This window comes from Pagrus major, chromosome 5 (genome assembly GCF_040436345.1).
Source record: "Pagrus major chromosome 5, Pma_NU_1.0".
NCBI classification, from domain to species: domain Eukaryota; kingdom Metazoa; phylum Chordata; class Actinopteri; order Spariformes; family Sparidae; genus Pagrus; species Pagrus major.
Genome location: NC_133219.1, coordinates 34630183 through 34646332, shown reverse-complemented (window position 1 = coordinate 34646332; position 16150 = coordinate 34630183). Strand labels below are relative to the sequence as shown.

Genomic DNA, 16150 nt, shown 5'->3' with positions numbered 1-16150 from the left:
AGGACATCACATGGTTTAAGAGAAAAATAAGCTGTTTAGTATATTATTTATGTGTTTTGTGTGGGCATGTACAGTAGCAGATTCTCTTGCACGGTCACTTTGTTGTTTTTGATTGTCGGTCGAACTGATTGTTTTATTGGTTGGTCAGATTATTATTATTTTCTTTGTCATTCAGTCTCTTTTAATAAGAAACTCTGGGAGATTTAATTTCAGAAGAATTAGAAAAAAGGAGAAAAAAAAATCCCTCAGTAATGACCCCCTCTCTTCTGGGACAACCAAGCCTTATGAACTTTGTGAAGTGAAAATTTTGAATGTTTGTATGTTATAAAAGAAAACATAGATTGTTTTATATGTTAATACTGCCACAATAAAGCTCCCTAATGAATATATATTGAAATATGTCGTCTGATGTGTCGATTATTAACGTGACTGTATATGACTGATGGTTGTTTTAATGCACTGGTCAGTTGCTTAAAAAAAAATCTTCTTTCACATTAGAGGAAAGAAAACATCCACAATACACATTAAAGTGTTTATTTTAGTTCAGATTTCTGTGCTGGAAAGTTATACAAACTGCTACATATTTAATTAGATGCCCTCATTTGCATATTTAAACATGAAATAAACGAAAACTAGCAATCAACTGTGGAAATGTGCTACCTATTAGTTAAAATTTGGTAAAACTTTATAATAATCATCATTGATGAATGGTAAATTAATATTTACTAAAACTTCAACAAACAATGAAATGCTTTATAAACAACTGTTTATTGTAAAGTTGTAACTGATGTTTATAATACTTAAAATGCATACTGTGTAGTTCATCTATATACATTTAAGCTGCAACCGATGTTTATAAACCTTTAAAATTGCTTAATATATTGTTTATAAGCATTGTAAGCATTTCATTTTTTGTTAACAGTGAATTATTATTATTATTATTATTATTATTATTATTATTATTATTAACTGAAGTTTAATTAACTAAATTTAAAATTATAAGTTTATAATTCTTCTATTTCTCAGTAATCATCCTGTCAGTAGAAGTTGAAGTATGAAACATACTTTCTCAGAGCTTTGTCTCCCCCATGTGGTGTGAATGTAAGATTGCACTTCCTGTTAGCATCTCTATGGTGATGTTTGTGTGAGAGCAACAAGAGATTTCAGGAGTGTTTACTGTCAAGTGTTGACTTGAGTATACTAGAATTATCCTCTATTGGATTAGAAAACATCGTGTCCTGTTAAGAGTTGAAAGAAAGATCTCAACCACACTGTACTACACCAATTTTACAAGGACTGAACTGAATAAGAGGAGGAGGAGGAAGTCTTTAAGGTAAGAGTGACTGTAGTGCAGCTCTTGTATTATGTGTTTGATAGACAAAATTACTCCTCAGTCATAAAAGAATAACTGAGGTGAAAGACTTTTAAGTTAAAGTCGTAATACCACAGTGAAGTAAAAGTACATAAGTATTTCGCTATAATATACTTATATACTTAAAGCACCAAACATAAAAGCATGCAGAATGGCCCATTTCTTTATATATATATATATATGTATATATATATATATATATATATATATATATACATATATATATATATATATATATATATATATATATATATATATATATATATATATATATATACATATATATATATTAATGTGTTCATCATCACCTTAATGTAGTAGCACTTTATAATCATTATTGTTAATAAATGGTAATTTATAGTTAAAATAGTTATTTTACATTTAACAAACAATGATTTATAAACCATTAATTACACGTTAAGCGTTATAAAGTTTGGTTAATTATAAATCTACCATTTAAAAATGTTTGTCTTCATAAAGTGTTAAGATACATTAAGATAACATAAAATAAGATAAAAGGAAATTCATTCCAGAGAATGCTCAAAAATTGCAGTAATATAAGAATAAAAACAAAAATATAATACACTAGTAATAACAAAGTGTAAAATGAGTAAATGCTGACATTATTGTCGAATTGAATAACAATAATGATAATAATATAAATTTTAGGAGAAAAACCTAATCAGATTTAAATGATTGTTTGCTTGTTGTGTTTGAACAGGACAGTTCTGTCAGTTTACTGGAAGAAAAACAACAACAAACTATTTCAAACCAACAAGTGAGTGCATGATGCACAACATTGAATGAAGGTGTTTACCAGCAGGCTGAATACTGTGAGCAAATCCAACCATGGAGACACATCCTGTCACAAGATCGGGACATGCTGTGTCTGAGCTCCTGGAGGACTCTGGGAATCGTAGGCAGATCATCAACCAGGAGCTGAGCCTTCATCTTCTCAGTGACTCTCCCTTCAGTGAGCAGCAGAAGCTGAGATATGTGTTGGACTGGACTCACAGTTTCCTCAGCAGTGGGTCAGAGATTCACCACGAACTCAGCAGAGCTGATGGCTTGATATTGGCCGATGAAGCACATAGGGAAACACAGAAGATATCACCTGTATGTAAACATTCATCTGCAGCTGAATGCCATCACCCTGTGTCCTGTGCTGCAGGTGGTAATGAAGTCTATGGAGGAGGAGGTGCATATAAACCTCCTTTCTCAGATGATATGAAAAGTGTGAATCTACCTGATACACAAACTACTAGCAAAGACAACACCTGCAGAGAAAGCTGTTCATTCATACCTAATCAGAGGAAGTTGGAGGTAAATGTAGATCAAGACTCTGGTTCTGCGTTTGTGATGTATGCAAAGAATGACATAAACATTGGTGAGCCTGAGAAGACACAGGCGAAGAAGTCTTCACACTCCTATTTTAAAATACCCCCAACATTAACCGTATATGAGCAGTACCAGATTTGTGTGGATCAGTTGCATCACCTTAGAATAAGACAACGACAACATATCAAACCAGGAGGCTTCATAGAGTCGAAAGAGAGAAAGGCATCAGAAGAAATGTCAGCACCTGTTGAAGCACCGACCCTTCCTACATCTGGATTTGAACATCTCAACAAAAAGGTCACCGCTGCAGAAATCACAAATTCAGACGTGATTAATAAAAACCAGGACAGATCCAAATACAAAAGAAGCAGGGCAACACTTACTGAACAGGGACAGACTGGAAATTGTGACAATTCAACTATGAAAGAAACACCTGCAGCCATTTGTGCCGTAACCACCAACACAAGTTTGGACCTTCAAAGCAACAAATGTGCAGGATTGCTAAAAGGAACTGCAGGAGGTGTGACGTCAACTGATAATGTTCCCGTTGTGGAGGAGAGTGCTGCGCTCACCCCTAACCCAGGTACACACAGAGGCCAAAATAATTATGATGATGATAATAATGATTTCCATACTGTATGTGTGTATGTTTGCATGAATATCCTGAATATGTTTGTCAATGTGAGTTTTATTCTGTCTTTATCTGCGTTTAGGTTTGTTTCCAAAGAGAATGGGATGTAATCCAAACATGAAGCGTTGTCGGAGTCGTGTCAAAGGTCAAAAGAAAACAGCCGGTGGTCGAGGTGCCTCGTTGAGACTCTGTGAAAAGTCACGTGTCTCCCTGTCTTCCATAACAAATAAAGAAATATCGCAAAGGTAACAGAGGAAGGACCAAATATATACATCGATGTAAATCTACTTTATGTTGTGACAGTGCGGTACTAATGATCTGGTTAGATGTAGGAACTAAAACCATTTGGTTAGGTCCCAACAAGATACAAACACAGCTGGAATTGTCCCAATGTATCCTAAAAACATCCAGTGATGTCCCATCTAAAAATGTTGAAATACAGAGGTCCCTCGTCAAAAATATCAAGTGGTTTCACACTTACAAATGTTGAAACACACACACACACACTTCCTCACAGACAAAATGATCTACCGTACAAAAAAAGCGTGGGTATTTCACATTAGCCTGAAGCGTTTGTTGCTGTAGTGTTGAAGCCGAACCTGTCCCTCTGTCTCCTGCAGACCTCAGCCCTCAGGAGTTATCAAACACACAGAAAGACACACACCAGAGGACAAAGTGGAAACTACTTCAGCCTGTAGGGATGCACACAAATGTCAGCCACCTACAAGGACATGCACAGTTCTTCATGATGACCACGGAGCCTCAAGTGAGTTCATCTCCGGATATCACCTACGAAAACATTCTGACATGCAGTAAATCACAAAAACAGTCACCAACAAGTCATATGAACAGCTGGATTTTATTGGGTTTGTATTGCTGATAAACAGATCTGCTTGTGTTCCTTTTTAAAATTAATTTCACACTAAGATAAAGAGGATATTCAGTAGAGTTGATAAAGAGTTCTCTGTGTGAACTTGTGCTAATCATGTTTAATCTCATTATGTCGACATATCAAGTCCTCAGGAGGTTTCTATTCATTTAAAGGTTAAGACTTCATTAAAGGTTAAGACTTCATCAGTGAAAAGCTCTCTTGAGTAACATCCAACGATGTTTAATTTCTTTAAATGTTTGAGGCCCGAAAAAGTTCGGAGAATTAAAACTTTCATAGACTATTTATAAGAATAACACATTTATCTCTGTTTGCCCTCACAGCTGCATGTCCATGTGAACAAACTGCCGGCAGATTCAGTGTAAGAAATCTTTGTTTCTGCATATAAAATGCTTTCAAAGGATTTGAAGTATTCTCAATTGGCTTTCTATTAATTGTGTGTTTTGATCAATCGTTATGTGTGTTGTCTCAACTGTGTGTGTTGTTGTTATTACACCGGTCAGCCAGCAGGTGTCACTGTATGTACCCGCTGGTTGTGTCTGCCTGATGAGGTGTGGCTGTCCATCCTGTCTCTGCTGCCTCACAGCGATCTGTGCAGAGTGCTGCAGGTCTGCAGCCGCCTGCACACACTGGCCACTGATCACACACTCTGTGAGTCTCCACTTTGAACTCTTTGGCTACAGTCAGTCAGTGTTAAGTAACCTTATACTGTTTAGCTTTTAAAAACTCAGTTTACCAGTGGTGGAGGAAGTATTCTGATTACTTACTCAAGTAAAAGTATTAATGCAACACTGTGAAAATGCATCACTGCACACTACGCAAAAACTCCAAGAATCCAGAGGTATTATTCCAAGATTTGATCCGAATATGATGATATGTTCGGAGAATATTCGCTTCCCGGTATGAGACCAAATTTTTACTGCTACAGTCTGGAGTTCATGTCATCCCAGATACTGAAGATAGATATGCATCATATTCAGAAAATCAAGTCAGAAATGGACGGCTGTCATATCTAACTCCACTGCAAGGGAAACTCCTGCAGCCAAAACCTTATGTAAAAGTATAAACGTCTTAACAGGAGAATGATATAAAGCATCATAAGTAAAAGTATTCATTCTGCATTAAAAAAAATGTTCCCTGTCAGCATATTATTCTTATACATGTTGGTATTTTCCAGCTAATTCGAGAGGGGTTTGAAGTATTAATTTTAGCTTAAGAAGAGGGAGAATGTTCTTAATGTATAACGGAATGTGTCCTTCAGTTAATCAGAAAAATACACATTCAAAATCATTAGATTTGGAGATATATGGTTTTCACTGAAGAAAAAGGGTAAGAAAATATACATAAAATAAAAATGCTCAAGTGAAGTACAATTATCTCAAATTTGCACTTGAGAACCCTACTTGAGTAAAAGCAGTTTTTCACCACCGTTAATGACATTAGATAAGTGGGATGTCCTGAACTTTTCCGAGTAGGACCTCTGCAGTGTGAGTCAGAGCACATGGTGTGTTCTCATGATGTAAGTACTTCCAGTGCAGTGTTGTACTGTACCACTCCCTGGACAAACATACTGTAAGATAACTCAGACCTGCACCATCACATGCTCTCAGACCTGCACTGCACACACACTGTAGATCACTGAATCACCCAGACAGACTGATATACTAAACAATAAATGTCTCTCTGTCTGAAGGGAAAGATCTGAGGATTGAGAACTGCACCGTGACGGAGCGGTGGCTACTCTGTGTGAGCAGACGTCGTCCTCGCAGTCTGTGTCTGTACAGCTGCAGTGCACCGTCTCTCACCTCTTCTGGGCTGGAGATGTTTTTCACTCTGTGTGGAAAAACTCTGGAGGTAAAAACCCATCGAGTCAGGTCAAGATTTCCTTTTGTGGTCACTCAGATCAGACACGGAGGGTCAGAGGCAGCTAAAGAAAAAGCTGTTGTAGAGGGTTGACGTTTGGTGAAAGCTTCTAGATGTTTGTCATCTCGTGACTTTACAGCGTGGCCCTCAAGTTGTTGGATTGGATCCTGTTAATCAATAAGCCGCTGTGCTGTCCTTGTGTTATGTAAGAAACCAGTAACACTTTATATTGACACCCTTTTTGATAAGTGTTTGCTAACAGGTAATAAAGATTGGTTATGCATAATAAAGGAGGATTTATTAACCTTAATAAGGCATTGATCTTGGATTAGCTCCAGTAGCTGCAAAAAGCAAAGTTAACTGCTGATAAATGCATAATAAAGTATGTATTCATCTTAATTAGGTTTAACAATGAAACAATAGGTGAGTTATTTAAACTCACATGTGTTTGTAATGTTGCTATAAACAATTATAAAACACACATCAGGTTTTCATTAAAGGGAATTTAAAATCTGGCCCTTAAACTGTTTGTTTATGTTTTGATTTGTAAATAATTCATACAAGTGTTTTGGAATCAGTCCAGTAGATCGCTGCAGCTGGCACTGATGTAATCCTTTGGGGCAAATACGACTGTTGCGTCCACTAGGAGTGCTTGTTTTTGCCACTCACAGGCTGAGGTTGTGTCTGACAACATCATGGAAAGGATTCCTACAGAGAGAGACCTTTTTGTAACCAGAAACACAAGTCTTTTTCAAGGAGAAGTCTCACTCTGAAATCCTGCGAGAGGTGAGTTGTTGCAGGAAGACGGCGGTGGAAACGTGAGTCAGGAGTTTGGACTTTACGGAGAGGAACTGCCAGCAAGAATTTATTTCCAAAGTCATGGCTGACTGACTGACTTTTGTTTTTTTTTAATCAGATAATGTCACATGCAGACTCACTGTTGTTTCATTTGTTACTTAAAGGAGCTGAAAGTCACAAGTTGTACTGGTCCAGGTCTCCACGGTGACCAGTTGCTGGCACTGATTGGTCGGCGTTGTGATCGTGTGACCGGAGTGGATGTGAGCTGGAGCGGAGCAACAGACACGGGAGTGAAAGCTCTGAGTGACGGACGCTCAGAGTCAGTTTAACACACACACACACACACACACACACACAGTCAATGATGCTATGGAGCTCTGATAGTAACTCCCTCCTGGGGTGTCACATATCTCCCAGTGCGCCCTAAGTGACCAACTGTAAATAAATGATATCAAAGGTAAAGACATTCCCATCAGCCTCAGCTGTAATATTGAGCTAATGCTAGCTAAAGTCTGATGTCGTCTCCTCATCGTTAACATCCTCCTTTATTGATTTTATTCTTTATTATCTTTTATTTATATTTTTGCATTACTCTCGTTTTGTTCTGTGATTTTTCTGCTTTTGCTTTAATTTCTTACTTGGACTCAATCATATTGACTTTCTGTTCTGCCTTCTTGTTTTGACACACTTTAGACTCGGCTTCGTTGTGTTTGGCTCGACTGTTGAGTGTTTATTCTGTAATATTGTCTTCCTGAGTTTCCTGTTTTTTCTTGATCGTCAAAGCACTTTGTAAACACTCTTTTAAAGGTGCTCTATAAATAAAGTTTATTATTATTGTTATGATTAATATTATTACAGTGAACCGTTGAACACGATAAACTTACCCTTGCATTGACATATTAGCCTTCTCCTTCTGAGCGTGTTAGCATGCTGATATTTCAGTTTTCATTACTGAATGAATTTCATGTCCCTCTCGATCAGTATATTTGACAGTGTGCAAAACATGAAATACCGCTTGAGGGGCAAAATTTGTTCCCACCTCAACAAAGACAATGTCCTATATTTTACATACATTGCTGTACAAATACTACATACTTCAAAACAAAGCTATTTGTGCAGGAATTCTATCTTCTAATTGTTTTAATTATTTTTTTTCCAATTCAGATACAAATTTAACAATTGTTTTTAAAATTGTGGGAACCGGAGCACCCGGGGTAAACCCACAGAGGCATGGGGAGGACATGTTAACGTCACACAGATAGCACACATATGGCTGGGGTCATGCCTATGTTCCCACAGCCCTATGTTCCCACAGCTCAATGGTCCCACAGCCCTATGTTCCCACAGCTCAATGGTCCCACAGCCCTATGTTCCCACACTTCTAAGAAGTTAGGGTTAGGGAAGGGGAAGAGGTTAGGGTAGGAACATAGGGCTGTGGGAACATAGGCATGCTCCCATATGGCTTAGAGTTATAGTACGGGGAGTTCATCAGAAATGCTCCTCATACTGTGTCTATGTCTGCAAGATATATGTGTGCTGCTGTGGGAGGTAATGGTGAAACACTGCCCCCCCCCATGCCGGACCACAGATGACATATGGTATCTACTGGCTGTCCACAGTAGAGAGGTCCTTGGTGTTGATGTTTGATGGTGAATGTGACAGCTTGAGTTGTTGAAGCCATCTTATTTCTTCCACTTCTTTGGTTTCCTCAGTCCCAGAAAGTGACGGGCTCTTTTCCAGACAGTCTTTTTTCTTTTGCCTGGGAGAGTCTCCTCAGAGACTTGAGTCACCTCCAGAAGTTCAGGGGCCGGTGCAGTAGCAATGGACAGCTGCTCGCACGGCTTCTCCTCGGGAACTTGAGTCACCTCCAGAAGTTCGGGGGCCGGTGGAGTAGGGATGGATTCCTGTTGATCACATAGCTTCGCCTCAGGGACTTCATCGTCTTTCAGGGCATCAAGCTCTGTGGAGAGCTCAAGGTTGAGAGAGATCTGAAGGTCAAGCGGAGTTTTCAGCTCCTCCAGATGTCTCTCATAACAACCCTCCTTCTCCAAGGTGTTTTGCTGCAGTTTGTTGATTTCCTCGGTCATCCTGTGACAGAGATCGTCCTGCTCAGCCCTCAAGTTGGTAATCATCTGCAAGCCTTTCGACACTGTGTCGGAGTGAGACTTGACTTCTGTCTCAAGCTCCTGCTGCAGAGTATCAGCCTGCTTTCTCACAGTGATGACTTCAGTTTCATACCTTTGGCTGGTCTCTTGTTGTGAAGCGCTGATCTTGTCCAGTTTGTCTTGGAGAAGCTTGTTCTTCTGCTTCTCCACTTGGAGCTCAGCAGTGAACTGCTCATGGCTGGATGTTTGGGCCTTTTTCAGCTCCTCATGTTCTTGTTGAAGGAGGTTTCTTTGCTGGACTTCCTTCTGAAGCTGATGTTGAAGAGTCTCAGCATGCTGTCTGACAGTGTTGACATCAGCTCTATACCTTTGGCTGATCTTGTCCAGTTCTTCGTGGAGAAGCTTGTTCTTCTGCTCCTCCACCTGGAGCTCGGCTGTGAAGTTGTCCTGGCTGAGTACATGTGCCATTTGCAGCTCTGCATACTGTTTTTCAACAGTTGTCTTCTGCTGCATTTCCTTCACAAGATCATGCTGAAGGGTGTCAACCTGCTGTCTGACTTTAATGACATCAGTTTCATACCTGAGTCTGATCTCATTGTGGGAGACACTGATCTGATCCAGTTCTTTTTGAAGAAGCTTGTTCTTGTCCTTCTCCGCCTGGAGGTCAGTTTGAAACTTCTCCTCGTTGATTAAATGGGCCACTTGGAGCTCTTCATAATCTTTATGAAGGTCCTTCTTCTTCTTCTGCCTGGTGTTATCTCTCACCTGAGTAGCTATCTTTGCGTTGCTGAGAGCTACATCATCGCTGTACTTTCTCAGCCGCTCTAGCTCTCTGGTTGTTTCTTTTCCCCTGTTGATGTACATTTCTTTCAGGGTTTTCTGCTTTTTCAGCTGCTCCTTTGTCGCTTCTAGCTCTTGAAGAAGTCTCTGCCGAGACATGTCTCTTAGGTGCTCGCTAGAGAAGTCCATTTTCTTCGGTATTTTCTTTCTGTCTCAGAGAAATGCTGTTGTCTTCGATGAACAGATATTGTCTGTATCACACGTCTGTCTCTTGAACCTTTTCTTTGCTTTTCTTTCCCACGTTTGAAGTAGTTGAAGAGTCGGACTGAAGCAATGTTTCTCTACAGCTTATATAGACCTGCTTATGTTGTTTTATGTTGCCATGACGATTGGAGGTTCAAATGGCCTTGATGCAAAAAATCAAAGACAAATAGAACACACACACACACACACACACGCACACACTATCACACACACACACTATCACACACACACACACACACGCACACACACACACATACAGACACACACGCACACACTCTACAAAACTTTTTAAAAGTTTAAAAGTAAAAAAAATGACATTTTTTTAAAACACGCACTGTTTTCAATCGGCAACACGTCATCGGTAATGGCAGTTAAAGGCTTAAAAATGTAATATCTGCTTTAGACCAAAATGAACATTTCTGCCAATATGACAGGCTGATGAGATGATGCCTTAATTAAGTGAAAGCAACACCAAATACTGAATTCATCTACCGTACATTTTAAAAACTTCTCTGGATGATGCTTCATTTGTCTTTCCTGTAGGTTGCAATTAAAATCTGTTGTCCTGAATGGCTGTCATGTCACTGATGACCCACTGACGAAACTTATCATGAGACACAAAGACAGGTCAGTGTAAGTTTCTTTAATGCACTACAAGGTGCATCAGACAAAACATTTGCGTGTGCATAAGTTTCCTGTCTTTGACTTTAAATGAACTGTCTTCATAAATGTGCATGTGGATGCCTGTGTGTGATTATTGTCCCTTTAACACCGAAGTTGCTTGATGTTTCATGCCTTTAAAATCCAAACTGGCTAGTTGACTATTTGTGTTTTTAGTGGATAATCAATCCAGATATAATCAGGATGTGCACATGTGTGTTTGTTTCTGTTTGTGTGAGTGTGTTTTCACATCAGTCTGTGCAGATTGGAGGTGTTCGGCTGTCAGTTCCTCACCCCATCATGTCTACAGACAGTGTTTGAGGTATTCGATTATTTTGAAAAGCAATCGAATGCAATTTCGCTTGTTTTAAACTGCAGAAAAAATTGTTCAGCACCGTGTATCATGTGTCTCAAACATGCTTTAACATATGAAAATGACTCCTTGTGCAGAGATTTGCAACAACACAACAACAATATGTTTCCCACTACATGAGCAGTGTGAACAGGTTTCCAGTTTTTGTGTTTCAGATGTGTCCTCGCCTTGAACATCTCAACATCGGACAGGTGCCAAAAGTCAACACGCACAGTCTCACAGTGATGACATCACAGCTCAAATGTCTCATTTCACTTAATCTCACCGGACTGCAGGCGGTGGGTTTCAAATTCTACGACTCAAAATTCAAGATATGTTGAATTTGAAGTTAAAAAAGCTTTGTGAAATTTAGAAATCCTACAGTCCTACGTCTTATGTGGAGATTTACATGTCCTCTCTGCATCTGTTGTTACTGTGACAGGTTACTGACGCCACAGTGGACACTCTGCTTCAAAACTGTGTCAGACTTCAGAGTTTGACCTTGAGTTCCTGCCCTGGAGTGACCGACCTGACACTGCACAGCATAAGCAAATACGCACCTTATATCAGGTACACAGATACAAACACACACATCAACCTAAGCTGCCATACTTGTGAGGAAACTGTATTAATTTAAAATAATTCTTGTGAGACGCAAATTGCTCTTTTCTGGGTTTTCAATCGAGTTAGACTCATGTTGGTCCAGTTTTGAGGATGATAGTTTTGACTAATGTCTGACTGACACTCACAGTGTGCATTTGTGTGTCAGATCCTTCGATGTGAGTGGGTGTAAGGCGGTAACAGATGCAGGAGTTCGGTCTCTGGCTCTGGGATGTGGAAGACTTGAGCAGCTGGATCTCAGCTCCACTGGAACAGGAAACAGAGGGTACGAACCTGTAACATAAATACTTCCTTGAGCACTTCAGCTATGTGTGGTGTTGATGCCACATGCCCAGACATCAGCAATGTAACGACGAGGAGTAAAATGTCACAGTAACTCACAGAAACAGTGTATCTGTGTGCTTGTGTCACACAGGGTTACTCTGCTGGCAAATTACTGCAGTGGACACCTCCATACTGTCAAACTCAGTTTCTGCCACATCACCCGGGAGAACATACTGAAGCTCTGCAGACGCTGCAAGAGGTAAACATACACATGCACATACACAGAGTATGTATTTATCTGCAGTGATTTCACAGAGCAGAGGAAACACCATCCCTTGATTATATATTATACTATACTATTAGTATAGTATATATACTAAATATATTAACTGCACTAAAAGCAGGCCTTTCCTCTTTGTTATGATGAGCAAAATGTAGTCTATACCAAAACTGTACAACATGAATACAATGGCCGACTTTGTGGTGTGATTTCTTGGGAAGCAGAGACTGATCAGCTGCTAGTGGTGTAATTATGGGACTGATACGGCAGATTAGAGAGAGTTTATCTCTACACATGTTGTACCACCAAGCACACTTTTCACTTGTGTCTATGTTTCTTTAGGTTGAAGGTGCTCCATCTCTACGGCTGGACTCGTCTCCCCACTGAGAGAGAGATCAGAGGAGTTAACACTGCTGTTAAAGTTTACCCACTGCCCTGACCCACACTGAAACATCTGTACACAGCTGGGCAGATATACAAAACATAAAAGAGTTGAAACAAAAGAAACAAAATAATAAAATTCTTACTTTAATTACATTTATTCCTGTGATGTGCTGAATGAAGTCTCAAGATTATAACTTAAATGCAGAGATGAATAAAATGCATTTACATTTATCTATGTGTGTGACTGTGTGTGTTATAAATGTGCTGTGACCTCCCAATCCTGAGGCTCCGTTACCTGCAGGGCATCAAGTGTTTTATCTCAATATAATCCAGCTGTGCTTTGTTTTGAGCAGACTCATTAACCTGTTATCTCTACCTTCCTTTGACTATTAGATTAGATTCAGCTTTATTGTTATTCTACAAATACTGCGACAGTGAACTGCAGTTTAGCATCTTAGCAGAAGTGCAAAAAGCAATAAAGAACAGCATATACACAATAGATCAAATGTATACAGTACAGAAGGGAGCATACATTATATTTTATTTATATATTTATTTAACCAGGAAGTCCCTTGGAATATAAATCTTTTTTCGAGAGAGACCAGAGGCAAGTTACAGGAATTATACAAAGAACAAGTCAAAACAGATTTTTTTTTTTTTTTAATAGACAAGGGACAACAGATATATAAAACAAAGTCGAGCTTATAATTAACAATCACAGCTTTTTTATCAGCGTTTCGAACTCTTAGGAAGACAAATTAATTTAGCTGCAGTGCCTTCTGAAGGTTACTCTGTGACTCCAGGGCACAGATTATGAGAAAGCTGTTCTACCAAGTTCTGTGAACAGCCTGGGAACCCTGAGATAAATATGAAGGGATTATACCCAGTATGGCTTCGCAAATAAAAAAATGTACTGATGCTGCTGCCTCCGGGCTTCATGAAGACCAGGAAACCAGATTTAAAAGTACACAGTGATGTGTTCGGTTAAGGAGGTGGTTATAAAATGGAGACAGAGTGTGACACACTTCAACATGTAGAAGAGGCAGTGTGCATGCAAATAATGTCCACATAGTCTGTAACACTGAAGAATGTAGTCTGAACCAGTGTTTTCCAAGTATGAATGCCAACATTATCTGAGATCTAGTAAGTAAAGTCACTAACTAAAGTAAGTAACAACATTTAAAGATAGAAAACACAAACGCTTGCAGAATGCATGTACAACCAATGATATTTCTATATGATGAAACTGAGGATTCACGTTTCATCCTGTTCGGAGTTCAAACAAAAACTTTATTTATTGCTCCTCCTGCAGATCCAGGCCACACTGTTATTTCCTGGAGGGATTCTTCCACTTTGATACCAGTCATGGCTCTAACAGCATTTGCAACACCGTCATTGAGGGTCCAAAAATAAATGTGTTTTCGTCAGGAGTGTACACGACATGTTACAAAAAAAAAGGAAGGGTATAAAAGTGAGGTAGCAGACGGATTCAGAAGAATCCTGGAGCTGCAGTCTTTCCACCTTTATCGATGGGATTTATTCAGACATGGAGGAAAATGTTTTACTCGCTCCAACCTAACAGCCGGCTTCTAACCTTTTCTGATTCTCACCACAAGGAAGCACCATGTTAACTTCAACCATTTGAAACTGCAGAGTTAAACTCATTGGCTCTGGCACCTTTATCTGCTGTTTAAGATCTGTAACACTCTTTCTTCTAGAGCCACATTAACAAAGCACAACCATGGCAAGAAAAGGTATGAGTATCGACGAACGCAAACGGCTGACTTTGCTCTTCAACGCCTACGATGAGGATAATTCAGGGCAGATCGAAAGAGATGAGTTCTTTACTATTTGTAAGGAGCTCCAAGTGCCGTCCAGCGAAGCGGAGAAGATATTCAAACGCCTGGACGTCGACAAAGACGGCACCGTGACCTTAGAGGAGTTCATCAACGGCTTCAAAGACCAGGACACAGAGGATAAAGAAGACTCTGAATCAGACGACTTGAACTTGAAAAGGGAGGGAGACTTTTCAGACAATGAGGAACTTGTTATATCCAGGTGAGAGATCAAAAAACATGTAGTGGAGAAAATGTACTGTGTTGACCGGCCTGAAGGGTGGGGCTCTGTTGTTTTGTTTTCTCTGGGGCAGAGAGGAGGGGCCGACTTTGAGTGTTTGCAACAGACATTGCATATTACGCCTTTAAGGTGACTTAAAGCAACATTTCAGCCCGTTCTCACTCTCAACACGTCAAATACAGCCAGCTGCTCAGTTGCTCTTCACTTCCAAGTTTGACGCTGTAGTTACCCCTAAAATGTCACTTTTTGAAGCTGCAAGAGCGGGAAAAGTCTGATCAGGGAGTGGTTGGGGTGTCGGATGGGTTGGATAAAGCACTTTCCAAGTAGGGTTTGCGTCCAGAGTCTGACCGAGAGTCAAGAGTGATTTGTTTTTTAAGTTATGTTATGTAACTGGCATAACTTACTCTACATCAGTTACGTTATGTGACGTGACTTACTTAGATCATGTGACTGAGCTCAGTTATTTTAACACAAAGTATAGTCTTTTCCTAAACGTACCAAGTAATTTTGGTGCCTAAACCTAACCAACAAAACAAAAAGTATCACGAGGTTAATAACAGTCACAAAGTGATAATATTTTGAAGGTGTAACCAAACTACGTTAGGGTGACTAGTTTTCCTAAAAAATTTGGGACAGTCAATTACAAGCTGTTGTCCTGAATCCCGAATCCTGTCCTAATTAGAAAATTAGACTGAATCAGTTTTGAGTCATCGGCGTATAAAACATTAAATACTGATCGTTTGGTGTTGCCCTGCAGCCGGCTCTGTATTGGCTACAGTAGGTTGCATCCCACATGCATGACACTGTTTTTTAGCAATGTACAGTAGCATCGCAAATTAATAAACATCTACTGTGAGGGCAACGTTAAGATGTTGTTGAATTGAAAGAAAAACTACGGAGGGAAATTAAACAATTGACTCTCATGTGTTTTACTCATCATTGCCACCGTGACCACGCCGACCCCCAACACCCCTTCTCATCTGGGCACCCTGTACTACATATGACTGCTAACTTGACTGCGGAGCCCTCTAAATGCAAAAACTGACATAAGACGTGTAGCAAGAGTGCCTATTTGACACAAGGCCATAATTACACGCATCACATACAAACATCATACAGCCTAACTGATAAAACTGAAAGAGCTTGAACTTGAACTGAAAAAATATAAATAAATTGCTATTCTACAACAGGCAACCACATACCCAGTCAGAAATAATCATTAGCGCATGACAACAAATAAAAAGAGAGAAAAAAAAGACATGTAATCAGAATTATAACTAAATGTAACAAATTTTGGTTCTAGTATTGCAGTTCTGCGTGTGGTTTGTCCCAGTGGTGTTGCCGTAGTACCCCATCTAGCAGATTTGCCCCCCCCCCCGTGCCTAATCTTAATGCTCTGTTTCCAAATATTGCTGCAATACTTTTATATATCAGTTGATGTCATGATAACATGATGCATTTCCTCAATAACCA

General features: G+C 39.5%; 1 protein-coding gene across 1 annotated transcript; it reads left to right on the top strand.

Annotated features, from left to right (window-relative positions):
* The first annotated feature begins 2221 nt into the window (after nt 1-2221).
* On the top strand, nt 2222-12680 carry LOC140995701 (uncharacterized). Its single transcript, XM_073465779.1, has 9 exons — nt 2222-2488; nt 7056-7210; nt 10584-10667; nt 10956-11022; nt 11229-11351; nt 11495-11622; nt 11822-11938; nt 12089-12196; nt 12560-12680. The coding sequence occupies exons 1-9, from the start codon at nt 2222-2224 to the stop codon at nt 12654-12656; spliced, it is 1146 nt and encodes a 381-aa protein (XP_073321880.1). The 3' UTR covers nt 12657-12680.
* Nucleotides 12681-16150: the final 3470 nt, after the last annotated feature.